General features: G+C 35.2%; 1 protein-coding gene across 8 annotated transcripts in view; it reads left to right on the top strand.

Annotated features, from left to right (window-relative positions):
• The window catches only part of LOC149558135 (uncharacterized), a 216,360-nt gene that overhangs the window by 163,498 nt on the left and 36,871 nt on the right, over nt 1–15,991 (top strand). For all 8 annotated transcript variants that reach the window (XR_016364985.1, XR_016364984.1, XR_016364986.1 and 5 more), the window contains exon 7: nt 14,784–15,138. Coding sequence is in view for 5 of the 8 variants with exons in the window: in XM_089832513.1 (XP_089688639.1) it covers nt 14,784–15,138 (355 nt within the window). In the remaining 3 variants the exon portion in view is untranslated. The remainder of the gene's footprint in view (nt 1–14,783; nt 15,139–15,991) is intronic.

The following is a 15,991-nucleotide window of genomic DNA, read 5'->3' as shown; positions in this document are numbered from 1 at the left end:
TAGTATCCACTTGAAGATTTCAGGTCTTGATCATCACCTTGCCCTCTAGCTTCTCCTTCTTGAATTCACCTTGCCAATTTTTGTCGGTGTGATGGAGGGTATTTACACCAACAACGCTATGATTTTCTAAGATTTCCCTAGAATGAGTTTCAATTCAGCCCTTCTCATTCTAAAATTCACCTTGCCAATTCTTGTTGGCGTGACGATGGAGGGTATGTAGACCACAATGCTTTGATATGCCAAGAATGCATTTCAATTCCACCCTTCTCCTTCTTGAATTCGTCTTGCTAAACAAAGGAGAAAAGCATCAAGCTTGTGAAAAAAATCTGAAAATAAAATCATATCAATAATAAACAAAATTCACCCCAATTTAAAACCAACCATTTTGCAAAGTCCAGGCAAATTCTAATCTCTTCACAATCCAAAACCCTTTATTATTATTTTTTATTTCTAATTTTTGTCACTCTCTCAATTTTATTTTTATTTTGATTAGTCCCTGCCTATATATAGGCAGAGAACTAATGTTTCCAGTTACCTCTATACAATTGATTTTATAGACAAATTCACCAATTTCTAGATTTTAAAAATCATCTTATTTTTTAATTAATTTTTGTTCAGTAATTGTGTTTTTTTCATTGGCTAGCACCAATTTTGCTAGGGGTAATATTGTTTTTTTACACCAAAAAATTTGTAATAATATTGTTAAACACTAAATTCTTTTATAATTCAGTTGTTTGACATTTCGTCAAACACTTTGCAAGCAAGCTCTGATACCACTATAATAACCCCAGCTCACTATATCCTTAATAATCATCAATTTTCCTTTGCTAATCAATAGTCTAACATTTTGTGAAACATTTGGTAGTCTTTATTATTATTGTTGCAAATTTGATAATCTGATTTTCGAAATTACACTTGAGAATGCAATTGGGCACTTACAATTTCAGATCAATTTAATACTAAGAAGTTTTTATGAATGCCAACATTAATCCATAATTATGCCCTACGAACTGTGCAATTATATAATTATGAAAGACAAAGGATTTGCTCCAACTTTAATTCATTACAAGCAATGTTTCAAACAAATAGTAGCAACAATAATATATTAAAATGCCAAGAACCTGGAAATGTAGATTGGCTTTTACTTTTAATTTGTACTCCAAGATGAATCTACAACAGCCTCAATAATATATATCGTAGGACATATAAACTGAATGCAGCTCTTGAAAATTGTAACATGGCCCTTCAAAAATGTCACACAAACCCTCCTTAGGGGAACATGACCCTGCAATTGATAAACTGCTGCCCTATAGTGAAACGGCAGTCCTCTAACACTCAGATTGAACTCCCAACCAAGAAGTACAAGCATAAAATTAGTAATTCAGCCTTCAATTTGTTCTCTAGAATCTAGTCTTCAGCACTCGTTCAATCAACTTCTCAATAACAGTAGATACAATAGAGAAGCAATTACAATATGCTTTACCTCAACAACAAATTGCAAGATAAACTCAGAATCTAACCCTTATACTTCAGCAAGGGCACAAAACCACAGACTCAGAATTGTCACAAAGACAACAAGCAAAGAGATAAACAAATAATCGGATGCTTTTCTCATCAAATGTCCTAATATTTATAATCTCCAAATGACACCAGTTTCCCAAAAGAACTCCACTTAAGAAGCTTCCTCAACACAACATTAAAATATAATAAAGTGCCATTAATATAATTTATTAATTGCTTTTGGCTCCAATAAATGATCTTTTCCACCATAACTTAATATTTTGACATGCAAGGCCATTGTTTCTCTTTCCCACGATTTAAGACTTTTCATCCCGGTTCCAACGAGCTATGATACTAAGGTAATCAACCAACAACAACAACACAATAGCAACCTCAATGCATTTAGATGAATAATAATAATTCACTTTGCCTTGCGAAAACAACTGAAGAAGCATCATCAAAATCTGATAACATGAAAGTGATCCTGATGATGAAAGACAATGAATGAAGCTGATGGGGGTGACTTACTATAAATAGACACTCCCTCCAAGATTCTTGGATCCCAAACTAGAACCCCAAAAAAAATGAGAGCATTACACAACTCCTTTAACTCAATTGAGCTCATCAAAACTAATAGTTTGACTTGCTATAAATAGTAAGTCCCTCAAATGGAGCCAAAACACACCATAGGCTATTGAAAAGCCTATAACCCCACAACCGAGACCCCCAAATCCTATGGTCAGCTCACGAGGGTCGCGATGTTGAATTGACCAAGCCAACTGTAGGAACCTACTAAAAATGGGGACATTACAAAATTAGACAAAACAAATCTCTAGAAAGTTTCTCTAAATTCTAGGATTCTCCAGCATGAGCTAGGTGACTTTAATCCTCGGATGAAATTCCACACAGAACCATTCGGCAACACAACTAACATTTCAAGGGCACCGTTGATGAAGTGCAGGACACAATTGGCCATAACAGCATTAAGTGGACCACTTTCTTTTTTACAGCACGACTTAGATTGATGAGAAACTAATTTTTGGTTTCCTCATATTTGAATATCTTTAATTATGCAAATCGAATTCATGATAAATGGGTGAAGCAATTTTATTTTTAATCCCAATATTTATATTCACTTCGGTATGCAATTTAATTGGTTGTGGATTGGCCTACATGGGCCATGGAGGACGCAAATTTACACGACAAATTCAACATAATTACTTGAAGATTTAACATGGCACAGTTAAAAAAATGTGTTACCTCATAAATAAGGTATTATTGCAAACCAATTAAGAAAATCGACCATTTTTGGGATGAATGAAATGGATCGGTGATTCCATGTGAAATAATAAACAGAGCAAGTAGTCAGAAATGGGTCCCACCCATTTCAATTCAATGACGAAATTGCATACTCAATTCATTTCAAGGCAGGTAATTGCCCAACCATTTTAGTTGAAGGCTTAAATTGTTGCAGAAGCTACAACAAAACAAGCATGGAATACTCACATAAAATACCGATTTAGTAAAGTTCTCATTTTTTGAGGCTCTCCTCTTATGCTTTTTTGTTGGGAATCTGAGAGTGAACTAGGGTTTGAATGATGAAGTGCTTGTTTTTCAATGGAGACCAGACGAAGGATGATGAATCACCATCCCAAAGAAGAAAACCATCATGTTCTTCCTTCTTTGATCATGAACAGGCAAGGATTAATTCTGATAGGATTGCAAATGATGTGAAAATTGACCGCCCAGACGAACCCAGTATTATTATAAAGATCTCTTCTCACCATCAATTTGAGGGTTTTTACCTTTGCCAAGCTGAGGTCTGCTACCAAGAATTTCAGCAGAGGGCTTATGGTCGGAGAAGGTGCTTTTGGTTGTGTTTACAAGGGATTGATTAAGAACCTCGATGACCCACAAGCTAAAATTGAGGTAGCAGTGAAGAGACTCAACAACAAAGGATTATAGGTCAATATTCTCATTCTTTCCATTCTAATTTTCTGAGTGCTATATATTTTTCACCCATGGAACAATCTTACCTTGGATGGATTATCTTTCTGTCAAATTCACCTATGACTTGCACTTGACATTGTTCGCTGGATACGTAGTAGACCACAAATAATGAGTTGAATGGGGTTGTTCCCCAATTTTGATAATGTAACTTTTTTATGTTCCTCAAAAGTGATTCTTATTTAAGTTGATAAATAAAATTGAATATTAAAATTCAAACAATAATGTTATTACTATGAGACATAATTTCTCATTATATTATATTAAAAAGATTTTAATTTATATTTATTTATCATTTTATTATTATTAATTATAATTTTTCTAAATTTTTTCTTAAGTCTTTTATCCTAATAACTAAAATCTTAAATATTTTAAAATATAATATATTATAATATTAATTTAATTTATAATGGTCCAAACTATTTGGTTAGATTATTACAATGTAAATGTAAGAAAAACAATTGAATTAATCTATCTCATGTTTTACCTAAAAGAATCTTTAAAATACACAAATTGTTTTATTTATCCAAAATAAATAATATTTATTTTATTACTATATAATGCAAATTTAAAATTTCTACCATTAAAAATATATTTAAAACTTTTACTTATCTAAAATTATATTTATTTTATTATTGCATGGTAAAAATGAAGAATTTGCCACAATAAAAGTTCTACTATAAACATTAATAATCTATAAATAATACTACTAGCTGTAGCAAGTTTTATCAAAGGAAAAAGCCATTTGTTAACTTTGACACATGATAGATATATTGCCAAGATAATTGGCATGGCATCTGATGGACATGGCTGCATTTCATTTGGCCTTGTAACATAGCCAGTGCCCAATTTATGAGCCCACAGGCAGCTTTGTTGCGGGCAATCTAAATTGCTTCTAGATTTTTGAAGTTTTTTGACCCAAACCTCAAAGTCTTTAGGAGATATGTGTTTCTTTATTGGCATGTGATGTTTGAAGCCCACCATATGCATTTTAGTCTTCAAGCCTCTTTGAACAAGTTTAAATTGCTGGGTCTAAAATTTTAACATAAAATTTAATAATCTAACTTGTATAAAAGTGTTGACAGTTAGAGGAAGAATATGAGTAGGGAAGTGTAAGCTAATAGTTATACACTATCTTGTATAAAATCATATGTGACCAATTACCCACTCTTATTTTTGGGAGAACAAAGCAATTATTAGGATGGAGTTTTTTGGCTGGCTATCCACCTTCTAACCCTTGCAAAAGGTAGGGACTCAAACTCTCCCAAAGCTCTTGTTTTATTTTATTTTTTATTTTGAGGAGAAGTAGGATGGTTTTGGCAATTAGCAAAGAATGATAGTTGGCTGGGAAAACTTCCGAAGATGTGGAATTTCCCCAAGAGGCAGATTTCAGAAGATGCGAAATTTCCCCAAGAGATGGTATCCTTAAAATTTCCTCATTTGAGTGTTCCTTGTCATTTCCTTGCCCATGGTGTTAGCCTCATGCCATAAATCGATCTTCTAATACCTTAGAGGATGACAAAACTTGCGAGACTCAATGCGGGGAAATTTTGGAAGATGCGATATTTCCCGAAGAGGGACATTTCAGAAGATGCAAAATTTCCCCTAGGAGGAAAATCCTTTGGAAAATTATCAATTCCCTCCCCTCATTGCTCTAAAATTGCAATGCTTACATTGCCACCAAATAAAGGCCCAAGTCATGAGATTTTTGGGAGAAATGAGGAGGTAGGGAAATTTCCGACGATGCGAAATTCCGCCAAGAGGGAGAATTCTGACGAAATTTCCCCAAGATTTGGTTCTCTCACAAACTTTGTCAAACATGCAAAACCTTCTCTCCTAGACTAAAATTGCATTCTCCACTTGGACTTACACTATGAAAATTCCTCCAATGTGGCACCAAAGTACCCACAGAAACCCAAGACAAATATTGCTTCTTGATGAGCCAAAATTGCTCAAACTCATCTCGGACTTGGTGACTTGAAAAAATGTTGCCAACCAAAACCGCCTAAGACAAAGACTTCTACTTGGTAAAGCCAAAAAGAGGGGGTCCCCATTTGCAATGGGGTGATGGTGTGAAAACCACACAATAGGTGCTAATTGCTGAAATTTGTGAATCATGGTCCCAAGTTTAAAAACCAGGTTTTGGTGTGTATTAAGTGCCCAAAGTTAATTAGTTAATATAAACAAATCTTAGTCCCTAAAGAATAAATTGAAAAAGATTGATTCCAATTGTTGACAGCTATTTTGTGCTGGAAATTGGAGAAAATTATATGGGAATTTACAAATTATCTGTTGCTCCCAATTCAAAGTGCATTGAAGGAAGCCAATGAATGTTCCAAGAGGTATCTCTAGGCACTTAAAATGACATTATTCTAATTTTTATACTCATTTTAGTCATGATAGTTTGTAGATTATTTTCTTGTTTCATTGTTTAAATTAATCCCAAGGAATTGTTTTCAGCATACTTGCTTCCTAATGTTCCTTATCCTTCAATATTGACTATGTTGGCCTTTTTTGTGTATAGCATGCAAAGAAGAAAAGATGCAACAATATGATAGAAACAACAAATATATAATTTTTGGGTGAATGCACAAAGTTGGGTCGCAATTCCGCGGAAGTCAAATTTGCAAAATGCAACTTCTTAGAAACGGGTACCCGATTTTAAAAAACGGGCACCCATTTTTGGTTCGGGTGCTTGACCCTAAATTTAAAAAACGGGCACCCGTTATTTTTAAAAATCGGGTATCCGTTTTTTTATTTTCAAAAAACGGGTACCCGTTTCTCAAAAAATTAAAAATTTAAATTTTTAAGAAACGGGCATCCGTTTAAAAAAAATAAAAAACGGGTACCCATTTCTTAAAAATTCAATTTTTTAAGTTTTCAGCAAATTTTACATGCCGCTTTTAGCTTTTCAAAACGGGTACTCGTTTTTTGAAATTCAAATAGCGGGTGCCCGTTTCTTACAACATGAGGTGGGATTTTATTTTCCTACCTCGGATTTTGGTTTGGGACAGGCTTGGTGAGACCAAGCTTATGCCTTGGCCTCTTAAGATTTGGCTAAGGCATTGAACTGACAAATTCATGTCTTGCCATAATTTTTAGAGGGTCTTCCCGATAATTTTTTTTTACGAAACAAAAACCCATTAGAGCTCTCACTATCCTAATTTTAGAAATATAAATTTTATAGAGTTATGTTTTTATTTACTATTTTTAAAAATTTTTTTAATCAAAGGTGGTACCTAAATGTAAAATAGCTACGTTCACTAAAACTTTGATAACTTTTTTAATTTTATATTTTTTCTTAAATTAATTTATATGTCATCAATCTACATTCAATTCTTTTGAATTTAAAAAAAAAAAATTGAAAAAAGTGAAATTTTGATCAAATTATGGTGTCCGTACATGAGAGGTTTAAAAATTTTCTTATATAGCCAATTAAAAATTAATAAAAAAAAAATATTCATTAAAAAATTCAAAAAAAATATTCTCATCAATCTTTGGTGTGTCAGGTAACTCCATTTAAAAGGATTCACAAAAATTCATTCATTTGTGTCAAATTATGGTGTCCGTACACGAGCGTGGTATGGTCTTGAAACAGTATTTTGAAAAAGTGATTTTTAAAGATCCATACCAAAAAAATAATCTATCATATGGGTATACAAATAAATTACATATTCAAAAAGAAGATTCCAGGCACTACAATTTTTATTTTTGAAGTTTTTTTATATTTAATCTGTAAATGGCTCAAATTTTGGCATCAATTGACAAAATATTTCAAAAACAGGAAAAACACTTCCACTTTTAGGCCGAAAGTGAGACCCAACTTCTTGCACTGACCCTTTTATCTATAAGTTTAGGCATAAGGAAGTTGTATTCTATAAAATAAAGATCCAAAAATGAGTAAAGCAAGGAGTGCAACCAAAAACAACAAATAAATGTGATGACAAGATATTCCTATATAGTTAACACAAAAAATAGAGCAAGAATTAAGTTGTTGAGCTCATGACAAGACACACCCCTATATGATTTCATTTCTTCCATTATTTCCCACTTTCACAAAAGACCTTAACATCATTTGATGCTTGAGTGGAGGAGACCTTTTCCTTCTAATCTTTGTCAATCTATGCTTAGATTGAGAGGAGACCATAGAGTTTTGATCCACCTCATTTAATTGGGAGCATCCTCCTTGTTTCTTTTGTTCTTGCTTGATTGGCATGGATGTCAATCTTGGTATGATGCTGCATTGGAGCATCCAAAGAATCAATTGAAGGATTTGTAAGCTTGGAATCCCCTCTCACCAAGGAATTATTTATGAATTCTACTAGTGCCAAGGATGAGCAATCAAAAATTCAAAGCGGACAAAAGAGAACCTAAAAAGTTCGACTTTTAAAAATGATGGAAAGTTGAAACCTAAAAACATCAATTATTTTAACTTAAATTTGTTTTTGGACTTTAGTGGCGATATAATAATGAATATCTCGCTGTTTTTGGCAATATTAAGTGGTTAAAATTGTTGTGGAATAATGAATATAGCTCTGCAGATATTAATTGCGCTAATATCGTTTGCCTTCCAGTAGCGTGACATATCGCACTATTTTCCAAATAGTGTAAATATTTTGAACTATGATCCACACCATTGCTAATGATCTATAAACAATGCAACTGACAAACTAGATAGGCAAGTATGGTAACAAACCTAAAGTAAGGTAGATATGAACATCTATGTGCATGAATTGAAGGTTGGATATTAGGCCTTCATGCATAGGAAGTCTCCTTGAAATACCCATGGTCCATTTCTTCACACCTTTACTTTGTCCTCAAGGGATTTAGACTCGAGGATTTAGATACCCCTGACACATGGGAAGATATTGATCTTAGCATCCAGATTGTCTTCCTAGTGGGTTGGTGATCCATGCATGAAGGTTACTTGAGTGTGGTCTTAGAGGAAATCTTCCCAGTCATGGTCTGGGCTATCAACAGACATCTTTGGAATGTGTTGCGACTGATGCAAATAAAATGGAGAAAGACTTTTCTGCTCCCATTAGTGGCATAACTCATTGCTTTGCACCCATCAATGTTATCCTTTGATCCAAAGGCCAAAGCCTTAGATGTATCTCGGGAAGAGAAATATGCAAATTGTGGATATGTTGAGACTTTCCTTTGTTATCATTTGCAGTAGCTGGAGACGGCTTCTCCCACAAAATGAGGCCTTTTGACAAGCCTGGTGGGAGCGACACTAAGTAAGAGGGTGAAGTGGGGTTCGCAAACCCTCCTATTATGGAGAGCATGCACAAAAGTAAAACATGTGTTAATCCTAGATCTAGGTAGAGGAAATCAAGGGTAGAGCTAGTGTCCACATAACCATTTCCTACAAGGCCACCAACCATTAGTGCATTGTAATGATAGTCAAATTCCTTGTTTGCAAGTTGCACAGACAGGAGGCAAAAATCCACAGTGTGAGACATTGTGGAAGTTTGTTCGCTATTTAATTACCGATGAAACACAAGGATGTGTTCTCCCTTGGACCCCCTATGTTCCCAGTACGGGGACGAGGTGTCCCCCCACCATTGCCTTTTTGCCACCACTGCACTGATGAGATGACATGGTGTCCCTGGAATGAGTGTAGGGATGCCCAGGCGTCCTTCAATTATATTAGAGATGCCTATGCATCCTTTGTCAGCAGCAAAAAAATGTATTTAATCAAATCATTTTTTAAAGTCTGTTTTCGGCTCCGTTCAAGCTTGAATTGGAGTTGGGTCCCATTTGGCCCCTTTAAGCCTACAGAAGCCCCTCTACTTCATCTTTATTCATAGTTGCACTTCTAATTGTTTTCTACAACAGATGGAGAAGAGTCAAAAGGAGAGGAGTGATTGGAGGAGCAAAAGGAGTGAGCTCAAGTGAAAGAGTGCTGAGGAGTAAGAAGAGAAAGATTCTTTACCTTCCTCGAAGAGATTTTTGTAGCATAACGGAGGGTTTTTTTAGTTTTATTTTCTGGTTTTCATTTTTAATTATTTTTATTGTTTGATTTTTTGAATCAGATTTTATATTGAGTCTTGAGGGTAAAATGAAAAATCATCACTGTAATTCTGCATTTCTCCCTCAAGAATAAAAAATTGAGTAATTTTAAAATTTGTTTTAGAATTCAAAATTTGTAACTTGTTAATTTTAAAAATAATTGGAGTTTAGATTTTTTAAAGTCAGCTGAAAGTAGGTGCTTATTGAATCTATTTTCATTTTGTGAAATGCAATCACAATGAGCTCCCATAGCCATGATATGAGCGATGATGAGATGGAAATTAATTCTCAAGGTGAAAATCAAAATATGAGCATGGGGCTGACCCAGAAGGCCAAGCTAGCTCCATAGCTAGTGCATCAAGTGTTATAGATTGCCCTTCTATGCTTTTGGGAAGGTTTTCCAAGGATATTTATGATCCCAAGTCTCCTCTCAAACAATTTGCAACAAGAATAATAGTCCCTACGCCAATAGGTGGTGGCATAAGGAAATGTAGATGCAACATTTTTAATACAAAATAGTTTGGGAGTGTTGGTGTAAATAAGTATTTACTATTTACACTTAAGTTTACTTAGGTTAATGCATTATTTTATTATTTATTTAGATGAGACACTAGGGAGTTTGTGTACTCTCATGAGTTGTCTGTCATGTCCCCAATTGTTGGTGACAGTTCGATTTAATTAATTTAATTAATCTGGTTGTCCAAAATAATGAATATTTTAAGGACGACTAATTAATTATTTAATTAAATAAATAAATATTAAAAGATAACTTTATATTTAATAAAGTGACTTGGATTATAAAAATATTTAATAAAGTCACTTGAGGGATAAGATCAAAAATGTTCTAGAAGTCTTTGGAGAGGATGGAGAGAAAAGAATAAATAGGTACCCCGGGGCTCCATTCGAACTAAGCAGTTGTTTATCTCTCTTTTGATTTCAGGTTGTGATTCAATCACGGGTGCATTGTGGAACCTAGGGTTTCTACAATTGTCACAGCTGGCCATTGAGAACGATAACTCTCAATTGGTACGCAATTTTGAGGGTGTGAAATATCATCTGAATTATTGCAGATTAGAGGTGACATTCAGTCATTTCATCGGAGCGATCATTTGTGGCTTAAGGCCAACTTTAGGGTTTATGCATCACTGTTCATTTAGGAAGCAGCAAGGATAGAGTTTGTCATCGTTCCACGAATTGTTGCAGAGATTGGAGAGAATTCGGGAGGAATTAACTTCAAATCAGGAATTCGATCCAGAACAACAGGACAAGAAGGTGCAATTTGTAGAAGATATTATCGGCATAGATTTATTTCACTTTGCATGAAAATTCGAGTGGCCGGATCAGATTTGATATACGAATTTCGGGCCAGGCTAGAGTGACCAGTTAATGAAGGTTTAGGAGACGAGCTCCAGTCCACATCTGCTGTACTCACAATATATAATGGACGCACTCAGTATTCAGACATTTCTCAATGACAAACCGAAGGCAAGAATAAATTTATTGGGTGTGGTTTAAATTGGATTGCACAGTCCTAACGGGTGGCGGGCTAACCATTGAATCCACATTCTTTGTGGACTGCCGAACTACACCGGAAGATAGCATAGCCAGCACTACAGTCCAGCATTCGAATGACTGGTATTGGCAACTCCGACAGCATCCACGCACATTGTCAGGGTTTCGCACGACGACAGAGACCACCGTTTTATTTAACTTCATCAGTTTCTCATACTAAACGCAGTGCCATTATAGTACGTGGTTCTCAGGATGGTTATGCAGTTTGGAAGAACTGACAGTTTCTTAGAATCTTTGTCGGCTCAGACTTGGCGAACAATCAAGGGCAAATAGCGGAGTTGATACGCATCGGGTCAGCTTTAAGACGGACGACTTCATCCACATTTAATCAAATTATGACCAGTGTTTAGTCCTGAGTCTACAGCGATAACAGAAGGACGAAGGAGGGACTTGTTGACAAGATGACCATCAGAACAAATGTCATCATCTTTGGAAGCTCATGTAACTGCAGGTTCTTGTGACTGTTCCTATTGCCAGAGTTTATCAGGTTCCTGTTTCTAGCATTCCTCAGTTGTAATTATCAGATTCAATTACTCTCCTGGATTGCCAATAAAAAATATAATATTTGCAAATGAAAGGTCTGTAAGTATTAGATGATATTATTCTGAAACATTTGCATTATTCAAACATAATACTTGCCTACATATATGGTTATATGATAAGTATTTGACGAATTGCTAAAGACAGCACGGGTTATATAAAAAGGTCATTCCAGCAGTGTTAGAGTTGTTGGCTAACTGTTTGACGAAATGTCAAACTCTTGAAGTGAATAAGGTCTTGGTGTTCAAAGGAGCAATAATCCTGTCGGGGATATTTGATTGTCATGTTGACAACACAGAAATACACAACTCTAATTATGCACATGGTGTCTACAACACTGGAGTTTGCATTACTCACTAAGTTGTCATGTTGACAATATAGTTATTCGAACTCCTAATTTAACACATGCTGTCTACACCACTGATTTGCGTGATACCATTGTAGGCTTATCCTCACATCATCGCACTTACTTCCGTGCTTAATGGAGGATAACCCATATTTGGTGGACATGTGCTTGGTTGTATGACTTATCATGTTGCTGACTTCTATGCATTCTAGAAGCCCTCTAGAGGCCTTTATATATAAGCACTCCTAGTGTATTTGCATATGGCATATTGAATGAATATATCGTCATTCTGATCATACTCTCTTTGGTCTACTGTTGTGCTTGTGTTTGAGTTCCTTGGTCTTGGGTGAATTCTGGCCTAAGCCAAATTCTTACAGGGAGCATTTTTAGAGTTAATGCATACTTCCTCTTTTGGATAGGAAATGGTGTAGAACATTGTAAATTTTTTAAGGATACTAAAAATTGCCATTACAAATAGAGTTCAACAAACTTTGGGGTGCTCCTTCAGACAATGTAGTTGCAATGCCTACTACTTTGTCTAGTAGGAACTAGGCATGTGCTTGACATCAAAGCGTAATACACTCCAAAACACTGCACACATTGTTCTTAAACTCCATTAAAAAATGGCTCAAAAAGACAAGACATCGAAAGCCAAAAATCTGAGAAAAGATAAAACTGGATGTTATTCAAGCCAAGAAGGACAAACACAATTTTATTCAATTGTTGTCTTGCATTTTTAAGAAAATGGTAGTCAGGAGCTTGTTATTGAAGAGTCTAAGCTTCTTGTGATTCGTCACCAAAAACATGTGACAAACCAAATGCAGCTTCCAAGCTTCTACAGATCCATTACATCCCTACTGGAGAAGCAGACAGTAAAAATGATGTGTTCTCTTAATAATTATTCTCTGCTACATATACTAGATTCTAGAGTTATAGCAGGTATAGTGTACATCTTCTGTTCTTTGGAAAGCTAGCACCTACCGTCTGCCAAAAAACAACTACCTTAGTAATATCTATTTCTGCAGAACCAGTAAAAATACATATCACAGATGGCACATGCACTGCATAAAACCCAGCACACTAATGTTGCATGTGTCACCACCTAGAGCATCAGATCAAGGAAGAAACTTGTCCTACATGCCAGCACACAAACACAACTGACTGGACAAAATACCAACCAATTGTCACAAATTGAACAACATACTTCCTACACTTTCTTATGCAAAGTGTCTACTAGATCGAACAACCAGCTCAGCTGAGCTAAGTTCACATCGATGCAAAATAACCAACATAGTTGACATAATTATATAGAATGATTGATGTTATATCTTAACTAGTGATGATTTGGTTGGTACTAGTGAATCTTTTTGTGATCCAGATGTAGTGGTGACGTGGCAGAATGTTGTGTAATTGTGAGATGGCCTCGCATCGATCGTGATGATCGAATTTCTTGAAGCCATGGAAGCGTGTTGGCAAAAGTGAAAAGGTTTGAGTGTTCTTGATTAGGTACTATATGCATGGTATATAGTATATACAATGTCCCCCCTGTTGTCTCTCGGGTGTCACCAAGTTTTGGCCCTTTATCCCAGCATACTAGAACCCCATCTAAACGTCCCCCCATCCTTAATGGATGGTGGAACATTGATAATTACATATCATTTAGAAACACCAATTATAGGTGACTTTGCCACTGATTTTATGTCATGGACTCATTTTTCAATCCATCTTCATCCATGGCAACATAGTGCTCCTACAATCACGAATGCATTCTTCTGTGCATATAATCATTCTAGGAGTCCTCATAAAACAATACACCAGCATTTCAGGTGCAAGTTCCAATTCCCCATCTGATTTTTTGTCAATCTTTGTATAATTGCACAACACTTTGTTTTCATAATGTATAGCTTTGCACATTTTGACTCGGGATCCATTTGAAATTGCCATTTATGACATTTGTGCATTGTCTTTTTTCCCAATTATATCACCGGACTGTCCACTAGTGGAGTCACTGTCTGCATCTGATGCAATATAGTTAGAACAATGTGCTTTCAAAAAGCAAGTTTAGCATAGAAAACTAGAGGATCCAGTAACATAGTTTCTATATCTTTATCATTGACATCTACGGCTTCATTTTGTGATACTCTATTTACAGGGCAGAAAGCTGCATATTGCATACTCTTTTGCACTCGTGAACCTTTTCTAGATCCATTGTCATTTACACCTGAAATATATATACATCTTAGATCTTGAGAGACAAAAATATAGCAGTTGAAAAAGATGGACAGTATAACCATGTACTTGAAGATGACTGACTTGATTAGTTTCCTCTAAAATTTAAATGACACAGAATCGCTTTATGCAAAGACACTGACTTTATTCATCCATGCTTGAAAGTTGAACCTGTAGACTATAGGTTGACCTTCAATGTTATTAGGATGCACTTTGTTTGCAAATTCAACTTTCTAGTTACACCGTCACAGTTACTGTCTTGACTCTTCCATCATTTTTAATATTTTCATTCATTAATTATTGATAATCTTTTTGCCTTCAATTTGCTTTACATACTTTAATTCACTAGTTATTGACTTCATGTGTACTCAGAATCGTAGAGGAAAATTGCATTGCTATAAGGGTGGTTACATATTTAGCTGTTTCTAGTTTATCTTTAAGACAATTGATGACTTTCTTGCTGTTTTCACTTCCTATGGAAGTATGATTTATGAGTTCTTGGCCCACAGGTTTATGTCGAAAATAACTTGGTTTCAGTTCATTTCTGATTGATTATCCCATGGATTGAATGCAGACCAAAGATAAGATCATATTATCCATTTGTGGCGGCCAAATTATATCAATTTCACTAAAAGGTCTCAGAGATCGACACATTGAGTTGCATTTTGAGGCACCTACACTTCTTTTGGGGTGCCTTCTTAGAGAAGCTCTTATTTGGAGGTTGAAGAACTCTGAGGTAATTGCCAGACTCCAACATGGAAAATTTAACTTTGACAATTTGTGCATGGTTCAAGATAGTGCGGACAAAAGCAATGTAGATACTAAGGTGTTGGAAACAGAGAAACAAATAGAGATGCTTCTTTACCGTGCTGAAGCCTTATCAACAAATTGGAATGAAATCAAATTGGAGGATGCAAGAGACACTAAAGGTATTTTTAAATTTATTCTCCAATTGCTCATATATATTAAATATGATAAGTGTGCATTGTGATTTTCTCCATATATTATGCAGTAGGACATGAAGAATTCTCATTCTGATGATATGATATCACAGCCAATTTAAAGTTTCTCTTTTTAAAATCTAGTGCAATTGCAATACGTTTTTTTGTTTCTATTGACATTTCTTTTTTGCAATCTCTTATCAAAACTCTTGCGTGTTGATATTCATAAGTAGTAATTAAATTCCAAGGAATGCGATGCCTTGCTTTCTTCTTGCAATGTACTTTTGTTCTTTTCGAGTTTCACAATGGGGAACTGGCAGATGGTTGAATTTTCCAGACTGTTCTATACTTAACAAGCCCGCTTTAACATATGCACACAGAGACAAACACACACTCAGGTGCATACTAACTGCAGGAAGTAACTTGTAACATGCTACTAAAATAGTTATTTTGAGCGTCATACAAATGCTCTTTTATTATTTTCCCACAATCTTATGCTAGAATGTTATTTAATTTCATCCTATATCTGGTATAATTATAGTGATATCTTTAAAGCAGCATTTAATTGATCTTAAAGTTTCTCTCGCTGGTTCGGTGAATGGGCAGATATATGAACAGTTTTTCTTAATATGAACAGGGTTGGGCCATTTATATGTTCCCCTCTGCCCTTAGCACATGAGGTGCATCTGTGTCTCCTTTACCTCCAACATGTACCTTTTCTATAGAAGATACTTGACTCCATTCATTTCTCCTTGTTGGTGTTTTAAATGATGATGATTCTGGATGCCCACTTATTTTCTTGGATATTTTGAATGGTTCTAGCTTCTAGTGAATGCTGATG

Source organism: Cupressus sempervirens, chromosome 5 (genome assembly GCF_028749045.1).
Source record: "Cupressus sempervirens isolate cs-2001-9-10 chromosome 5, ASM2874904v1, whole genome shotgun sequence".
Classification (NCBI taxonomy): Eukaryota; Viridiplantae; Streptophyta; class Pinopsida; order Cupressales; family Cupressaceae; genus Cupressus; species Cupressus sempervirens.
Note: the sequence above shows the minus strand (reverse complement) of the source record. Positions and strands in the feature narration are given on the sequence as shown.